The sequence below is a fragment of the Ursus americanus genome, chromosome 11, assembly GCF_024610735.1.
Source record: "Ursus americanus isolate L20-20 chromosome 11, mUrsAme1.1.p, whole genome shotgun sequence".
Taxonomy (NCBI): Eukaryota; Metazoa; Chordata; class Mammalia; order Carnivora; family Ursidae; genus Ursus; species Ursus americanus.
Genome location: NC_142137.1, coordinates 51,139,603 through 51,153,168, shown reverse-complemented (window position 1 = coordinate 51,153,168; position 13,566 = coordinate 51,139,603). Strand labels below are relative to the sequence as shown.

General features: G+C 42.7%; 1 protein-coding gene across 1 annotated transcript in view; it reads right to left on the bottom strand.

Annotated features, from left to right (window-relative positions):
• ECT2L (epithelial cell transforming 2 like) overlaps positions 1 to 3,454 on the bottom strand; it is a 65,283-nt gene extending 61,829 nt beyond the window's left edge. Inside the window, exons 1-2 of the mRNA XM_087865528.1 lie at positions 3,334 to 3,454; positions 2,064 to 2,176 (exon numbers count right to left, since the gene is read on the bottom strand). Coding sequence (XP_087721654.1) covers positions 2,064 to 2,176; positions 3,334 to 3,435 — 215 coding nt within the window. The 5' untranslated portion in view covers positions 3,436 to 3,454. The remainder of the gene's footprint in view (positions 1 to 2,063; positions 2,177 to 3,333) is intronic.
• Between the last annotated feature and the right edge of the window lie 10,112 nt (positions 3,455 to 13,566).

Below are 13,566 nucleotides of genomic sequence, written 5' to 3'. Positions count from 1 at the left end.
ACGGTATACAGCTCTCTGCAGAAAGACAGCTGCTACAGAACAAAGTGAAGTAATTCCACTGAACGGATTAGTTCCATATCCTTGTGCCATAGTAAGAATTCAGGTACCAGACAAAGGCTACAATTTCCAGTGACAAAATGTCAGGCCTAATGTTAATGAGCCTCAAAATATACCACAAGATCTCTAATGACCTCCAGTGGTTACAGCTAAAATTGCATGGTTTATGATACATGAGATTAGAACATGATGTACCACAAGCAATTATGGAGTTGGGGTTTGCTCTGTTACTTTTTTTTTTTTTTTAAGATTTTATTTATTTATTTGACAGAGAGAGACAGCCAGTGAGAGAGGGAACACAAGCAGGGGGAGTGGGAGAGGAAGAAGCAGGCTCCCAGCAGAGGAGCCTGATGTGGGGCTTGATCTCATAACGCCAGGATCACGCCCTGAGCCGAAGGCAGACGCTTAACCGCTGTGCCACCCAGGCGCCCCTGGTCTGTTACTTTATCTTGAAAGCTATAAAGCTGGAGTAAAAGGAAACCTAGCCAATGACTAATATAAAAAGTTTCCTTCCCTGATTTTTAAGCATTGACAAAAGAGCCTATTTTTCTGTGGCCTGTCTTTGCAGCCTCTTTCAACACAGCCAGGAAGGTGTCTCTCTGCCTCCAGCGACTTGGTGACTCCATCAGGGGTAGTCTCTTAGCCCACCATGCACCCCCGGATGCAGGAGAAAGCAGACAAGGGAGAAGGTGAGCAAGCAGGTAAGAGGGATGAAATGGCTGATTGAGAGATGGGCGAGAGGAAGTGGGAGAAAGAGCGGAGGCAGATATTGCAAACTAAAATAAGCCAATTTGGTTTTGCATGACTCCGATACTTTCTGGAAGCTACCTAAGAAGTTCAATGGCTAACCTCTCCCAACAACCTTACCACCAGGTTGTAGTGAAAACAACTAACCCCAAATGATTCTATACGTAGAGTTTCCCTAAACAAGCCTAGCAAACAAGCACCAACCACTTCATATGGTCTCCTCCTCGAGCCTCATGAAGTCCTGGCTCTCTGCTTTGGGCAAAAGGTTTACTCAGTTAAGAAAGTACAGTTTTCCTGAAACAGGATTCTACTGTTAGACCTCCTTGAGAGCCTCAGGCTACCAGAAATCCCCAGACTGACAAGGCAGTTTACTTGGGGATAAAGCCTTCCAAGCACCTGCTCCAGGGCTGACTGGATTCTTCACCCAGGTCCAGGCAAGTTGGAGGGCTCTCTGGAACATTTTCCATCCCACATCTGAAGACCTTTAATTTCACCAAAGAGAGTCCATTTCTAACATTCATCTGACAAATGAATGAGCCACTGGTTGCTCTGATAATAACTAATGTCTGATATTTGCTATGCTCATTAGCAAAGTATCTTGTAATAACTGAGACATTGTGACCTTTCCAATACAATGCTAGCTAACCACCCCTGAGTATTAATTCATGATCAAGACACTAGCTGTTCTTTCATGTAATTTCAACTAACACTTTCAAATAGCACACCACCTCTGCTGGAATATGTGAAAGCAAATGACAGACACTAGAGGAGGCCAAGGTAAGAATAAGGGCAAGGACCCATTGGCAATCATGGCCACCATCATACAAGTCTTATGCATAGTCCTAAATGTTGCTACCATGGTCACTTCTTAGGTATTTTTCAGACCCATCCTTTCATGTAACAATAATTTACAGACTGCCTATGTGCGAGGTATCTACTTGAAATATATTGTCTGTCTGATAGTTCTGAGGAGAATCCAATATACTAAGGGAATTTTAAAGATTCACTGGCTGAAGCTTTTGATGTTTGCAAAAACTAAACATCCCACTGTGGTAGGAAGGTGTTAAAGCCCCCAAGGTTCCGTCTCATCCTCAAGGAGGAAGCAGCACTAGACGATTCTGTTTATAAACCTTAAAATACCAATTGTTTGATTTGTTCTTTCTTGGGGGGGGGAGAAACCCTAGAAGGTTATATAAAATTTTACTATATTTCATTTCCTTTAAGAACCAATGATAATTGCATCCATAGGCTACATTTACCTTAACTGTGATTTGGTGCATCGTAAAAAAATCGTGAATAAGAATTCTTGACGTTGCTTGTTAGTCCAGAGGTCAAACCAATGACTTATGAGAGCAACTCTTTCCTGAAAGAGCTGTAAAGGGGAGAATATATCATTTTCCTGTAGAGTTCAATCTGTTCTTAGTTACTAAGCAATCCTTAGGCAATCTCGCAACCTCATAGCTACTATTTGCACAGCACATTACAGTACACAAAGCACTTTTCACTACCTAGTAGGGGTCTCTCCCTTCAGCTTAAACTGCTTTTATCTGGGGATAGAGACAAGCCCAGGCTTGTTGGGTGGGCTGGTGGGAAAGGCTGGCCAGGGGATATAATTACACTGGGGCCTTAGGAGGGCCTCTTTGGAAAACAAAGAGGTAATGAATCCTGGCTCTTGTTCCTACCTAAACGAATGTGGCCTGGGGAAACAGATTCCAAACATTTTATCTTGAAAACACATACAGGCTACACTTGAATTGTGAACACCGGACCATTTGAAGTAGGTTTGATTTTACTGACCCACAGTCCTACATCTTCATAGCTCCCACCAAAACCAAAGTTAATAAATATTGCTAAGGAGCCATTGTTAGACATGTCTCTAAGGAAGAGATACACCAAGGACCAGGGGCCCCCGCAAACCTGGCTTTCAGTCCAGCTTTGCTCAGATGACACATACAAACTCACTGGCTTTCTTACTGGGTCAGGCTTTGGCCCCAACCTGGCTAGTCTCCTTCCCTTGGGAACATGCCTGAACCACACATGCGCGGTCGGCCTTCACTAAGGGCCGGCAGAGCTGCCTGAGCCATTCGGTGACTACTTACTGACTACCCTTCAAAGGAGTGGGCATCCCCAGGCCATCGAGCTGAACTGTTGGCGCGGGAAGGAAGAGAGGATTAAAGAAATATGCAGAGAATTGATATACATTAATACTCTCCACACCAAACACCACCCAAAGCACCTCCTCTTGTCTCCTCCCCCAGCATACTGTGTGTTCTGGAGGCTTCTATTTTGTCCTTGGAGGTACAGAGGAAAGGGCAGACCTTGAGACTCCCCATAAAGTAGGGGTTGGGGACTGGGGTGAAAAGAGACTATCTTTGGGGCAGGTTTATTTTTGTTTGAAGTGACTCCAAAACTAAATTCTTGAGAGGTTTCATTGTTGCTGTTTTATATGGCAACATGAGACCCGATATATCACAGTAAAATTGACCTTACAAATTAAACTTGTTTTGTTTAATTGAGTATGTCACTCACCTGTCTATTTAATGACTTGTTGCTGAAAGGTGTCCAGGTACTGAATCTTGTGTGGAAGCACTCCATTTCCAAGGTTTTTCTAGAAGAATCCCCAGCTGACATCTCGACAAATTATTTTCTTCCAGCCCTAAGAAATATAGGTTCATTTCAATAATTGCTTAATGAAGATCACCTAGAAACATCCAGTATATTGATGTTGTCCTTATAGGAATGATATAATTGCAGCCATTCATTTACATCTCTATATTTATAGAGATAAAATTACAGCAAATCATATACATACATCTCCCGTGGAGGAAAATCCGTACAAATCTGCACAGGGAGTTCATGAACTCCATGTCATTGCAATTTACTCTGTCCTCATCTGTTTGCACCCAAATATGTATCTAAACCAGAGTTGTTTTTCACTTTGCTGGGAAAATGACTCAGAAATTGGAACGATTCTTTTACCAGCCAGGGATACTGACTTTTTCTTCCCCGGAAAGCAATAATCTGAAGGGCTTAAAAAGGGCACTCCACCTGCCTATCTTTGGAGGACACCAAGAGGATACAGAGAACAAACTTAGGCTAATGTATTAGTCGTCCATTGCTGCATAACAAATGACCCCCACATTTAATAGCACGAAACAATAAACCCTTATTATCTCGGAGTTCCCGTGGGTCAGGAATCTACGCACAGCATGGTGGAGTACGTAATCAGTCTGCTAGGGCCGCCATAACAAAATATCACCAACCGAGTGCTTTGAACAACAAAAATTTATTTTCTCACAATTCTGGAAGCTAGAACATCAAGGTGCTGTCAGGGCTGGTGTCTGATGAGACCCCTCTGCCTGGCTTGTACACAGCCAGCCTCTCTGTGTGTTCTTACAAGGTCTTTCTTCTGAGCACAAACTAGGTGGGATGGGTGGGGGCGAGAGAGAGAGAGAGAGAGAGAGATATCTTTGGTGTCTCTTCCTCTCCTTATAAAAATATCATCCTATTGGATTAAGGGCCCACCCTTATAACCTCATTTAACTGTCATTACCTCTTTATAGACTGTCTCCAAATAGAGTTACATTGGAGGTTAAGGGCTTCAACATGAAATTATGTCTGTGGGGGACCCAGTTAAGGCCATAACAGGTGCTTCTGCTTCAGAGTGACTCATAAGGCTGTAGTCAAGGCGTTGCGTTGGCTGGGACCCTAGGCTCATTTGAAGGATTTGAAGCTCTTTCATGTGGTTGTTAGCAGGATGTAGCAGGGAGCAGTGGCTCATTGTTTTAACCAAAGGATGTTGATGAAGTGAAGATGTGTGGCTTCTGGGCCCAGGCCTTAAGAAGATTTGCAGTTTGTCTTTTTGTACTGTTAGGATCTAGCAGCCATGTAAATAAGCGTGGGCTAGATTATAGAATAATGAGAAACCATATGGAGAAACAGAGGTTGAGCCAGCCCGAAGCTGTTTCAGCCACGCCAGTCAAAGCACCAGATGTGTGAATGAAGCCATCTTGTGTCTTCTGTTCCAGCTGAGCTCCCAGGTGAATACAAGCGTAAGAATGACCCCACACGATAACAGGCAGCAGAAGAACTGCCCAGGTGAGGCCAGCAAAGCCACAGAATTGTGAAAAATAAGGATTTCTGTTTCAAGCTACCTAGAATTTGTTATCCAACACAGACCGACAGAGCCACATGCTGGTGGCATCCAGAACGGTCACACACAGCTGGTGAATGTGCAAATTGGTATAAGTACTTTAAAAAATGGTTTGGCATTATTTCCTAAAGTTGAACATGTGCATACAATCGATTCAACAGAAAAACATGAACATGTGGACCAAATATATCCACAAGCACATTCACAGCTACGTTGGATAGCTCTAAACTGGAAACAACGCAATCATTCCCCAGCAGCCGAACGGATAAATATGTTGTCAAATACCCATGTGCTAGAATGCTGTACGTCAACGAACAAGCTGCCACTACACTCAACAGTGTGTGTCAATCACACAGATAAGACATTAAACAAAGAAGCTGGAAATAACAGACTACATTTTATATGGTTTAATTCATACAAAGATCTACACGACAGTGTTAGAAGTTAAGATGGCAGTTACCCCTGGGGAGGAAAGAATGGGTATGCCTGGGAGGGACATGAGAAGTGACGCTGGGGTACAGGTCCTGATCTAGCAGTAGGAACCCCGGGGAGTTCACTTTACAATTTACTGGGTTCTACATTTATGATTTGCATACTTGTCTACATCTTCTGTTTTGATCAAGAAGTTTTTTAAAAAAGATATCACTTATTGGGGCACCTCAGTGGCTCAGTCAGTTGAGTGTCCAACTCTTGATTTTGGCTCAGGTCATGATTTTAGGGTTGTGAGGGTGAGCCCTGCATCAACTCCATGGAGCCTGCTTAAGATTCTTTCCCTCTCTCTCTCTCTCTCTTTCTCTCTCTCTCTCCCCTTCTGCCCCTCCCCCCACACTTGCTCTTGCTCTCTCTCTCAAAAGAAAAAAAGATATCACTTATAAAACACCAAATGCTATCAAGTATCTAGAAAAAAATAAAAGTATAAACTTGAAGAAAATTATAAAATTTAGGGGTGCCTGGGTGGCTCAGTCAGTTAAGCACAGCTCTTGATCTCAGCTCAGGTCTTGATCTCAGAGTTGTGAGTTCAAGCCCCGGTTAGGCTCCACACTAGGCATGGAGACTACTTTTATTTTATTTTATTTTAAAGATTTTATTTATTTATTTGTCAGAGACAGAGAGAGAGGGAGAGCACAAGCAGGGGGAGTGGCAGGCAGAGGAAGAGTGAAAAGCAGGCTTCCAGCTCAGCAGGGAGCCTGATGGGGGACTCAATCCCAGCACCCTGAGATCACGACCTGAACCGAAGGCAGACGTTTAACTGACTGAGCCACCCAGGTGTCCTGTGAAGCCTACTTTAAAAAAACAAAACAAAACAAAAGTTAAAAAAGAAAATCATAAAATTTTATTGAAGAATATTTTTAAAGAACCTAAATAAATGGAGAGATATGTTTTATTCATGAATTAGAGAATTCAGAAGAATGAAGAGATGAATTTCCTCAAACAGATCCACTAATTCAATGCAATCTCAATAAAGAAAATCCGAAGAGATATTGTGGTATGCGTGTGTAACTTGAAAAGCTGATTCTAAGATATTTATGGAAGTTTAAAGGGCCAAAAACAGTCAAGTCACTCTGGAAGAACCAGGGAGGGAGATGTGTATCTAGATAGAAAAACTGACTATAAAGCTAGAGCAATAACATGACAGGACATTAGTACGGAGACAAATATCTAAGCCAGGGGACAGAAGAGAAAGTTCCAAATAGACTCCCGTATACACGGGTGCTTGTTAGAGGATAAGACGAAGAAGAGATGGATTTTTCCATTTATGGAAAACAGAGCATCTGTTTATAAAGAAAGAAGAAATTGGACCCCTTTCCCACACTGTACATGCATACACATCAACTATCTGAAGGCTTTTTATATATAAAATCAATTATACATGGTTTGTGAATCCCCAGAAGACAAAATTAACAGCAATGTATGATGTCAGAGAGACAGATTTTGGATCAATCTAAGTGGGAAAGCAATCACTTCGGCAGTGTTCGCTGTCTCGGGAGGTTATGTCTATTACTGGAGATATTAAAACACAAATTGAATGACCACTTGTTGGTGAGATTCTAGCTGGTATTCCAGCATCAGAAATGTCCAAGTTTCTAAGCAACCCTCTGTTGCTATAAATTCCAAGAAGAGAGAGAACAATGGGGCCCAAGGTAGCTGAAGAAACGTCATGGGAGAGCCAGAAGATTTTGAGAATAAGACAAACATTTGCAGGTCCTCGATTCTTACCACACTTGAGAGAGAAGGAAGTGTGCTTTAAAAGTGAATATATTGGAAAGGCATGTACCAGATTAGGAACTATTTTATTTTATTTTTGAGACTTTATTTATTTATTTTAGAGAGAGAGAGAGCAGGGGGAGGGGCAGAGGGAGAGAGAGAATCTCAAGCAGACTCCCCGCTGATGGCAGAGCCTAACTTGGGGCTTGATCCCACAACCCTGAGATCACAAGCCGAAATCAAGAGTCGGATGCTTAACCAACTGAGCCACCCAGGCACCCTGGAATAATTTTGGAAATATCACAGCAAGTAGCATGACAACACTGAATTTGGATCCCTGCTCTGACTCTCCTTTCCCCCAAGTGAAGCTTTACAAGTAATATAGCCTCTGAGCCTCAGTTTCCTCCTGTGTAAAGCAAAGCAACGCAATGCAACACTGTGCCTTGGCAAACTGCAGTATAATCATGTGTTGTTCAGATAAAAACCTCATGGCAATGTGGGAAATTAAATACCTCCTTCTGAATCAACATTAAATCAAAACAAATCCTTAGTTTCCTAAGATGCCCAGCTGTTGTTATGTGAAATCCCTCCAAGAGCCAACATAAGGAGCTTTGATTTAGCAAGTTCTTAAAATTGTTATTATCCTCTGTGTTAAGGGATTACTGAGTTACATAATGAGCAGAACATTACAGAAAGAATAGTCACTATCTCTGCTGGTGGGCTTAAATATCTGAGTACAGTACATCATATATAGATAGAAATATAAATATAGAGATAGAGATACAAATACAGAGATAGGGATAGAAATGTCCACGGGATTATTTACATTCTTCTAAGATGTCAATTTTGCTGATTAGTTATTCAACCCAGGGAGAAATGGCATGTTGGCAATCACTATTTCTTTAAACTGAATGATTTCTTTTCATATGTCAGCATTGCTGGAAATTCTCCAGAAATATATATTTCTCCAAATAGTAGTTTCATAAGATATTAATAGGCACTTCCCAGAAAAACAGAATCTGCGGTTAAATATGCTTGGGAAAAGATTGAACAAAATTAAACAAGTTTCTTTTTTATAAGATGTTTTGGAAAACTTGATATGTTGAAACTCATTGTGAATCTCCAAAAGGAGGAAATAATATGCAGCATTTCCCTTGTTCATTCTTACAGGAGCCTATCATAATGTGTATTGGCTCTGTGATATGGTTATCATGGTGGTTATCTAATGCTGTATAACAGCAAGTCCCAAAACTTCGTGGCTTAAAATAACAAACATTTATTATTACACAGTTTCTGTGTCAGGAGTCAAGCCATGGCTTAACTCGGTCCTTTAGCTCAAGTCTGACAACCAAATTTCAGTTGGGGTTACAGTCATCAAAGGCAGGACCGGGGAAGGATCCACTTCAAGAATCACGTAAGTGGTTGTTGGCAAGATTCAGTTCCCAGAGACTACTGGAACAGGGTCTCAGTTCCTTGCAGGCTGTTGGTGGGAGGGTTCCCTCCCATGTGAGCTTCATAGCTTATGAGCTTACAAAATGGCAGCTGGTTTCCACCCAGGTGAACAAGTGAAAGGGCAAGACAGGGCAGGCAAGATGGAAGTTGGAGTCTTTGTGAACATAATCTCAGAAGCAATACACCATCACTTTTTGATTAGTCAGAACATAGGTCAGCAAATGTGGTCGGCAGCCAGCCTGCCAACCACTTTTGTAAATAGTTTTATTGGAATACAGCTAATCACATTTATTTACATATTGTCTGCGGTCGCTTTTATACTGTAACAGGAAGAATTGAGTAACCGGGGAGAAAACATATAGGCCACAAAGCCAAAAATATTCACTGCCTGGCCCTTTACAGAAAAAGTTTGGCAACCCCTGCATTAGAAACAAGTCTAGCCCACACTCGAGGGGAGAGGCTTCATAAGGGCATGGATATCAGGAACCAGGGTGGTTAGGAGCCATTTTAGAAGCTGCCCACCATATAATGCTTACTCGGAGTCGGCACTTGGCAAGTATTTGTTGAATGAGTAAATGAATAATTGTTCACATCCCCTAATTTTCCAAATTCAAGGGCTGAAAAGCAAGTTACAAGCGAAGAAAAAGCCAAATTCCTTCACTGACTATTAGGATTTGACACCTGTGTCACAACTATGACAATTAGCAACTTGTGTAGATCTTACTAGTAATCTCCATCATGATGTTAAATGAGGTAGATGGTAAAATAACCTTAGAACTGAATTAATATGTACATCTGACAGATTATTCTTTCACAACATCAGCAAATTGGAGGAAAGGGATGTATTTTAGGGTGCTCATTTGGAATGTGAATTCTGGGGCAAGAATACTTCTTGTGAATTATGTTTACAATATGGCAGTCCCCAATATCTTCTATTACCAAGAATGACTCAAAACCTAAATGTACAAAACCAAATTCTCATCCATTCTTCATCTTTCTTCTGTGCCCTTTCTCCAAGAGCCAAAATACTATACCATGAAGTTCTTCCTTGATCATTTAGGATTTCTCTTGTTCTTACACAAAGTAGTGTGTCATGCCTGGAAAAGCAAAGGTCCAGCCGCTGCCTTGCTTATGGCCCAGGTGTCCACTGAATTGAGGCCCCAGTGTGGGTGACACCAACTGGATACCTCTTCCTTACAAGACCCTGGAAAACAAGGGCTCTAAATGTTTCTGAAGTGTGTTACAAGAAGGGAATGAAATAGGAGACCCCAATCTGTGGTTCTTCGCATTTAGAACTAGATCTAACATACATACTGTTACAAAATAAAAGTGGGGAGAGAGCCATGTAATAAATGCTATACATCTCTTAAGTTTTGTTTGAGCGGCTACTCTGACTTGCACTATGCTAGTCCATCTCTTCCCCATACACTAGCTCCATCACTTCTCACGTTCACCCTGGGAGTTAGATTACAGAGGAGAAAAGCAGGGGAAAGAAAATCATCTGAGGTCAGTCAGGGAATAATTGGTTATCAAGTTTAACAATTATACTGGATTTTCCCTAAAGAGTGAGTGTAACTTAAATTGGATGTATGACTGCTATGGGTTAATTTGAGAATAGAATTTCTTTTGCATGGCTGACTATACAACTGGCTGTTGACAAGGAAATCAACAACTGTCACTAACACTTATTTGCTTGGTGGGGGGAGGAAGGGGAGGGGTGTGGCGGGGTGGGGAGGAGCCTGTTGTGTGACAACCAAAGCCAGATTAAGGGTTGAGATGACTGGGCAATTGGCAGTCCATACAGACAGCTAAATCATCACTGGGGTAAAGCAGAATCCTGTTGCCATTAACTGTTTCCCCAGGTGATTTCTTACACGGGTGGAGCCATGTAAATTAGGCTAGTCCTGCTCCACCGTAGTAGACAAAATGACTTGAAGGGAAATTAGAAATAAAACATTGTTTGTTCCCCGCCACAGAGGTGCCTACATTTGAGTTCTCTTATGATCCACGCATGCAAGTTGTACCATGATTCATTTATTCTCTAAAATTTAGTCCCTTAAGCATGTTCTGTATTTTCAACATTTCAGAGGCTATGCAAAGTCACTTAAACTTTTAAAATATGTACCTGACATTACTCCCCTGAGAAATTTTTAGATTCTATGCACTGAAAAAAAATTTCTATAGAAAGTCTTCCTCTTGCAGCATGAAGAAGGAATAAATTACTAGGAGTGGGGAAGAAATCCCAGGTTAAGCCCTTAAATATGCCTCTCAAGAGTCATCTGGGGGGCGCCTGGATGGCTCAGTTGCTTAAGTGACTGACTCTTTATTTCCACTGGGGTCATGATCTCCCCTGAGCCCTGAGATCGAGCCCTGAGACCAGCTTGGGTCTGCCTGAGATTCTCTCTCTCCCTCCCCCTGTTCCCCCCACCCTTGCTCAAGCATGTGCGCGCGCTCTCTCTCTCTCTGTCAAATAAATAAATCAGTAAAATCTTTATAAAAACAGTTATCTGGTTATAAAGATTGCAAAAAAGAACAGAATTCAAGGAAAACGTGTGTGATTAGTGAAAAACAGAAACAAAAAACTATTCCAGTTAAGTTAAATGTCGTATTTAGGGCAAATAAAAACATGACTTATTTTGAACATACACTGGTCTGTAATTTTTATTCAATGCACAAATAAGTAACGGATAATGAAAGTGATGGCATGTTTTGAGGAAATCTGCACTATTGCTAGCACAGGAGGTGATAAGAAATGCCATGTTTGTGAGCCCAAACTGGACATGGTCAATGCTGGATTGGCTCACTGTTCAATAAGTTTAAAACTGTAAAAATTAGAGTTGCAACAAGAAGCAACTGTACTATTTAAACTCGTTCAGGAAAAATACCCAGTTAGGGCTGTTCTAAAACTTTAAAGTCCTTAATCCCTACTTCCTCCTTCTGAAATAACCTTTCAAGCATGATTTTTGAGGTTTCCAAGGTGCACAGATGTCAAGATGGGCCTGAAAACAGTGGCCTGGGTTGTGCTGAAGTTTGATACAGAGGATGTCAGGATATTCTGTTCTGATACTTATGGCAAGAATTATTAATAAGCGCAGCATGAGCACTTTTAAAAAGAAAAAACAAAGTATCATGTCTTTAATGATTTGTCCTGTTCATCAAATCTTAGCATATTAATTCCTAGAGCGATACAGTTCTAACCAGGCACCGTATTCACCGCTGTCTATATTCCTCCTTCACGCCCCCCACCCCCCGCGCCCCACTCCCCACGCCTCCGGACTCCGTGGTAGGAAAGACGGTGAGAACTGGCAGAAAGAGGGAAGGAGTTGGTGTGAGCCAGTCTGGGGTCGAATGAAAATCCGTGTTTTCCAAAGTGCTCAATAACCTGACTTCACTTCTACCCCAAATGAATGCTCTGGAGGAGGTTAAGAGCTTCCCTGCCACCGCCCAACTCAAACCTACGCAAAGATTGCTGTTGGTTCGGCCCAGAGCCACTGCGGCTCTTTTTGGATAATTGTGGGGCTGCGGATGTTCTCAAGGTCGTGGGGGAGGGGCGTGGCAGTGCCCTCCTCGGCGCTGCTTAGGGTCTTCCAGGGGTTGCGTGGGGAAGCTAAACAGGCCCGGGCGCTGTGCCCATGGGGTCCCGAGCAAAAGATGCGCGGCCCTGAAGCCAAGGGCTTTACCTCGCGCGGGTGGCCGAAGAACCGGGCCCGGAGCGGCTGCCTGCCTCCTCTTTGGACCGCGGAGTGAAAAGCAGGAGCTGGAGCACTCAGCCGCCCGGGCGCGGTCTCCATGGGGACGGACAACACCCTCCTCCTCCCCCACCCCGGAGCCCCCGCCCGGTGCGCCAGGCCGCCACTCGCCAGAACCTGCGCGACCGCGGAGTGCTGGCCCCGCGTGCACCTCCCGGGGCTTCCCCGCCGCAGGGCCCAGCCGTGGGGCTCCCGCCAGGCTGGGGTTCCGCTCCTTCGCCGTCCCCCAGGGTGCCTAAGGTGGGACCCCGGAAGGCTTCGAGCGGAGGGGCAGAAGCCAGGCAGCAGGACCCCAACCAAGAGGAGCTGGGACACCGAAGCCGACAATATTAAGGCCCTGGAATGGGAAAGCTGGTGTTTATCTTCAGCAAATCCTCAGACAATTTTAATACTTATCAATTTTAGCGTTATACAGGAGGAACCAAAATCAAAGTAAACAAGTTTAAGGGATCTGGAAGGAGCACAAAATATGATAAATGGTTTGCTCTGGAAATATTTAAGTCATCAGTAATTAAACTTTATCTACAAGGAATATACAACATCTATATAATAAATTTTATTCTAATACAGTTTTATTCTAATCTAGGCACCTCTTTTTTCTGTTGCCTTTCATTTGTTTAAGTTGTGTGAAAGGGTACAATTAGATAAGCTAAAATTTTATTACCTGAGGCCCCCATGGGGCCCCTTGACACAAAAGGACCAATGAACCAAATGAACAAACAAGGTCAATCTGATGCTCTGTCACTAATCCACAGGAAACAGCTTTTGCTTTACTCTGTCTCAGGACCCATCCAAGAAAAACATGTCACACAGCAAAATTTCCTTTTGCTCTGTCAGACCCTAGAATGCTATTTCCCCACCATGGAATCCCTGTTTTCTCAATCCAAGTGAAAAGTTTATTAGATTGTATTTAATGTTCTGCTAATTTTCTCATTTTTAAAAGAGATATCAAAAAGACCGATTAGTAAATTGGTCAAAATTCTTTGAGCTCAGAATACCAAAAATTACTAAAATCAAGATTTGTTTGTATCATTCAATGGGTTTCAACGCTCCCACCCTCAATTAGGTGCTTGTTTCTCTGTCCTGGAAACAAGGAAGAAGCATGGGGCCTCTTCTAGGACGTGAAGGCAATTGAGCTATGATGGAATAAACAAAATGTGGCCTATCCACACCACGGGATATGATCTGGTCATGAAAATGAAT